The sequence below is a fragment of the Pteropus vampyrus genome, unplaced genomic scaffold (genome assembly GCF_000151845.1).
Source record: "Pteropus vampyrus isolate Shadow unplaced genomic scaffold, Pvam_2.0 Scaffold159, whole genome shotgun sequence".
NCBI classification, from domain to species: domain Eukaryota; kingdom Metazoa; phylum Chordata; class Mammalia; order Chiroptera; family Pteropodidae; genus Pteropus; species Pteropus vampyrus.
In genome coordinates, this window is record NW_011888940.1 from 1,104,152 (window position 1) to 1,109,604 (window position 5,453).

A 5,453-nucleotide genomic window follows, 5' to 3' on the forward strand; every position below is an offset into this window, starting at 1 on the left:
ATGTAAATGGATTCAACTCTACAATCAAAAAAGAAAGATTGGAACAATGGTCTAAAAAAAGTGTAATCCAACTGTATGCTGTCTAAAAGTGGCTCACTTTAGGTTGAAAGAATACAAATAGGTTGAAATTGAAATAATAGAAAAAGATATTCTAATATCGCTAAAAAAAAAAAACTAAGTCAAAAACTATTACAAGAAACAAAGGACATTTTGTATTTAAAAGGTCAATTTATCAAGATGATGTCACAATTATATATTCACAAAACGGATCTCCCAAATATACGAAGCAAATGTTGACAGGTTTGAAGATAGAGATAGTTCTACAATGATGGAGACTTCAATACACCACTTTCAATAATTTATAAAACATTTAGACAGAAGATCAAGAAGGAAATAGAGGACTTGAACAACACTACCAATCAACTAGATATAACAGGCATTGACAGAGCACTCCACCTCAAAATAGCAGAATACACATTCTTCTCAAGTTCATATAGAACATACTTCAAGATAGACCATGTCAGGTCATAAAACAAGTCTCAGATTTAAAAATATTGAAATCCTACAAAATATCTTCTTTGCTCACAGTGGCGTGATGCTAGAAATCAGTAACAAGAGGAAGAGTGGGGGGCTTCTGGTCTGAAGCTCTGTGAAAATGTTTCCTTGATAATTACTCTAATTTTCTCTTCTGTCTCTAGAATGCTTGTTAGTGAGATGGTGGGCCTCCTGATTTATTACTCTATGTCTCTTCCCTTTAAAAATCTTTATATATTTGCCTTTCTATTCTATATAGAGTGTTTCACAATTTTCCTCCAATCCTGTGAAGTTTTTAATTTTAGTAATTATATTTTTCATTTCCAAGAGCTTTGTGTGGAAGACTGCTTTTTTAAATTTACGGGTATAATTATTTTTGACATGTCCCTTGTCAAATGATAAAGTTATTTTGCTAGCCTGTTTTAGTTTCTTTCGTGTTCCCTAAATTCTGTTTCCTTTGGGATTATTTCCATTTATTTTGGTCGTTGTCTTTCATGTTGCCTTATTTTTTCAGCTTTCCGGTGATCCTTGGTTGGCTCTTCACATCTAACAGTAAGACAATCAATAGCTCTATGAAACTCTGTCGTTTGGGGGGGAATTTGTTAACTGGTAGGCCTCCCTTCGGGGTGTTCAGTTGGAAACCAACCAGTATGATGTATAGTTTCTCAGGGCCAGAGTGTAGGATTCTTTTCTTCAGGATCATTTCATTTCTTTAGAGAAGACTTTCTAGCTTTTGGCTTCGGGAGTCGATGCCTAGTTGTCAGGCTTTCTTCTTGCCAAGATACGAATGGTAAGTCTGCTCTATATAGACTTTTGATCGATTCATTTTTTTCCAGTCCTACATCTCACTGCAGCTCTATGCCGTCTCTAGGTCTCTGCACCCAGGGCACCTTCAGAGTCCGTGGTGCCAGCAGTTTTCTTCCTTGGCTGCATCTCCAGGTTCCTTTTCTTTTCCATCACTGATGCAATTATCAAGCAGATGCAATGATATTCTCACCTGGTTCCACGTATAATCACTGAACTAAATGTAGGATGGTTTACCAGCACCGTCGACAAAACTGGTAGTGGGGCTAAAAACAGATAACAAGTCCCCTTAAGGCCGGACCTTGAGTCCCTGTCCTAGGCTGACCAATTTAATCTGAAAAGAATTTGCGATATATAAATATTGTAGGATTGTAGCCACCCTGGTACACACTTCAATTAAAAGTAGCTCTGTTATCACTGCTTTAGTCAAAGAGTCACCTATGAATGCCAAAAGTAGTTTTGTTCAAATGCTCTAGTTACTTAGTTTAAAAGCTTTTATTTCAACACCACCTCGCTTCACAGCAGTAGAGCTCTGGCAGTGAATAAAGCGGTCTAGGATTCGATGAAACTGTGGCTGATATCTGGCCCGAATCTGAAATTTAAAACAAATTAATGATCTATTTTAAGACTATTCATTCCTAAATTTGAACAGGCTGTCCTTTCAACAACAACTGTGTGCAATAACAAAAATAATTTATGGGATTTAAGACAAAGGAAAATATTTCAAAGATGTGGAAAAAAGGACTTAGACAAAAAGTTATTTCTGTGGTTAATCTCTGATTAAGAGGCATCTCATCGAATTATATCAAAATGTAAATAAAATGAAATGAATCACATAACTTTGCATTTTAACATCTTAATTCTAGATGCCCCCAAACCTTTTAAGCCTTACATTATAAGTGGACCACTTTGGATCATCTTCGTATCAAACTACAAGATCCCCAAGTTTATACCCAGTGGCATTCCGTCCTGTCCTAGGACCTCTTGGCTACAATCACTAACGGTTCTGCTGATCTAAGGATAAGAGTTCAGGGAGGGCTACAGTTGAATACAGCAATCATTGCATCTGCACTGAACGAACCAAAGACCAGAGTGTTTCAGACAGCACCGTAACAAAACTCTGTTACGTACAGCGCTGTGCACTGTATTAGGTGTTTTACTTACATTAATCCCAGTACTCACAGTAACCCTCAGAGGCCTATTGGTATTATCACTGGCTCAAAGGGATAATTAACTTACCTAATCTGGCAGGATTTGTGAGAGGAGGAGGCCCCATTCGACCAAGGATTACCAGGCCCCGAAGTCCCTAAGCTTTTACGGTTCTATCCACTTTCCACTGCACTTCCATAGCGTTTAAAGAAATAAACATTTCTTGATATTAAGAATGGAGAACATTTCAATAACTCAAAGAGAATGACTAGAAATGCCACCGTGGAAGATTTCAAACTCTAATTGTGATCCCGCGTGGAGTCAGTAACCATATAACTTCTCACGGCTTATTATGGAATTAAGTAGCAGCTTTGACTTTCTGGAGGATTCCACTGTATTCCAAGGAAACATGTTAAATACATTAAAGTGGTTTAAAAGTGTGAGGAATCCTTGTTATAGGAGTTACAGTGGAGCTGAATCATACATCTAACAAGATAAATTCCACAATAAATGTTCTGAGGACACACGACAGATTTTGGAGGATTCCTTCTGCCATTCCACTTAGCGAGGATATATGCCTGCAGACAGTGGATGCTCTCATGCCTGAAATATGCTATACACACTTGGGGGTGGAAAAAATGTATGAAATAATTTTTTAAAAAAATTTCCTTACCATTTGACAAAATGAAATTATCATTCATGTGGATTTGTGGTGGTGACTTCTTTAAAAGTCATCATTGAAAAATAAAATGAAGTAGTATTTGAGAACCACAGAGAAAATTTAACCAACTTGCTAAAGAAGCCCATGCAGTCCAAATGCTTTAATGACTTAATATTGTTTAATATTATCACTTTGATATATGTCTTGCACATAGTCAGTGCTTAATAAACGTTTTCTAAATAAATGAACCCCTAGGTGCTGAGAAAGAATTTTACTGAGGAAGAATTTCTTAAGCAATCACCGTGATCTATTCTGATCTATATTTAACCCGTTCTTTAACAATTCCCAAATAAGAAATAAGAACTGAACATGAAATGCAAATCATTGCTAATCTAGACAGATGCTTTGTCCTTAAAATCTGATCACAAAGACTGGTCAAAAACAGGTCGCATAAAAAAACCCTATGCCTTGATAAAGAACATAACGTTACTTTATCGTATTCTGTGACAAGCCCTTCGCCCGAAGATTCCTTCAAGACGTCAGCTTCTTGATTTAAACAAACGCTTAATTCAATCCCTGCTCCTTTTTCCTTCCATGCCTGGATTTGTAGCATTTCTCTTTTAGGTCTCCTGCTGATCAGCCTTTTGCCAGACTTGACTGTCACTTACAAAATAATAGCCACGTAAGCGTCTCTCAAATCCACCTAATTCTCGTTACTGCTGCCACTACCCTCAGTCGCCTAAGCCACTGGCTCCTAAGCATGGCTGCTCAGTGGAACTGTCTGGGAGCTTTAAAAATTAATAATGCCGGGGACGCCCTCCCCCTCGCCAGGAGATGCTGATTTCATTGGTACTGGGTCCGTCTTAGGCATGTGAATTTTTTAAGTGTCGAGGCTGAGGTTAAGAGCCTTCAGCCCTAACCGCTAAAACTGCCTCCTGACTCCCGCATTCAACCTTCACTCCACTCCACTCCACTGCCCACTCTGCCTGCCTTTTCTTCTCCACAGTGAGAATAAGATTTCAAAATGCAGTTTCAATCATGTCGCCTTCGCCTTCCTTCAGCTCTTTCAGTGGTTTCTCAGACTAGAGGCCCGCACCTGACGATGGCCCGCAGAGCCCTGCTCTTGCTGGCTCTCCAGCCGCACGCTGCTCTGCCCTTCCTGATTTCCGGGCTCCGGCACCCGTTTATTTTTTGAGTTCCTCAGACTGTCTGCTCCTCTCACAGGGCCTTTGCACGTGCCGTGCTCTCTGGCAAGCTCTTCCCGCCTCTGTGCCTCAGGGACGCCTCTGACTTGCCACATGCTTCATAGCATTTGCGACAGGTGCATATTCATGCTTATTTCTATGCTGCTTCCCCCGCCGAAGATCCATGAATGTAGAAATTTAGTGTCTATTTTGCCTCGCATTGTATTGCCAAAACCTGGCACACAGACTGGCATATAAGCAGGCTTTTATTATTTACTGAAAGAATACAGATGAATGAATGAAAATGCACTCGACATCAGATCTATCACCAAGTCCAACTGATGTCACCTCCAAAATACCTGTGGAATCCATTTACTCCTTCTCATCTTCCCTGCAGGTCCCAGCTACTGCCATCTCTGGTTTAAACAGCAGCCAGTGACATTTTTAAAGTAAAAATGATATGTTGTTCTTCTTCAAAGTCCTTCCAAGTCTTCCCATTGCTCTTAGAACAGAATCCAAACATCTTACCGCTTTCTCTCTCACTGACGCCCACCGAACTACACTGGTCCCCTTTCTGCTTCTCAAACATTCTGAACCCTTTCTAAGCTTTCAAGCTTTTACACTTGCTGTTCCTTTTGCCTGAAACGGTCTTACGTGGCTCATTCTTATTCTCCTGGGCTCAGCTGAAACTGTGTAGAGGTTCCCCCTGACTGCGCTATTAAAAGTAATCCCCCTTAGCTACACTCATCACCCTGCTTTTTTCCCGTGTAGCACGACTACAATCTATAATTTTTTTAAAAAATGTGCTTGATTATGCTCAAGATCCCCCACCAGAATGTCAGCTCCAAGACACAGGTATCTTATCTTTCCTGGTTCCTGTATTCCCTATAGACATCATAGTGTTTAGTTCATAATAGGTGCTCCATCTTCTTATGGTTGCCAGTTCCCGTAATGGACCCCAATGATCCTCACCCCCCCGTATCCATGCTTTGTGTAATCCCCTCCCACAGTGCTTTAGGCCTGGCTGGGTGTGACTAATAGGATATATCAGAAGTGACAGCGTGTGACTGTGGAGCTTAGGTCATAAAAAGCATTGCAGTTTTTACCCTCATCTCGAATTG

At 40.0% G+C, this 5,453-nt stretch overlaps 1 protein-coding gene across 1 annotated transcript in view; it reads right to left on the minus strand.

Moving 5' to 3' along the window:
- Nucleotides 1-1,770: 1,770 nt before the first annotated feature.
- Nucleotides 1,771-5,453, minus strand: part of CUNH1orf100 (chromosome unknown C1orf100 homolog) — a 25,249-nt gene continuing 21,566 nt past the window's right edge. Inside the window, exon 4 of the mRNA XM_011370091.2 lies at nt 1,771-1,930. Within this exon, the coding sequence (XP_011368393.1) occupies nt 1,839-1,930 (92 nt within the window). The 3' untranslated portion in view covers nt 1,771-1,838. The remainder of the gene's footprint in view (nt 1,931-5,453) is intronic.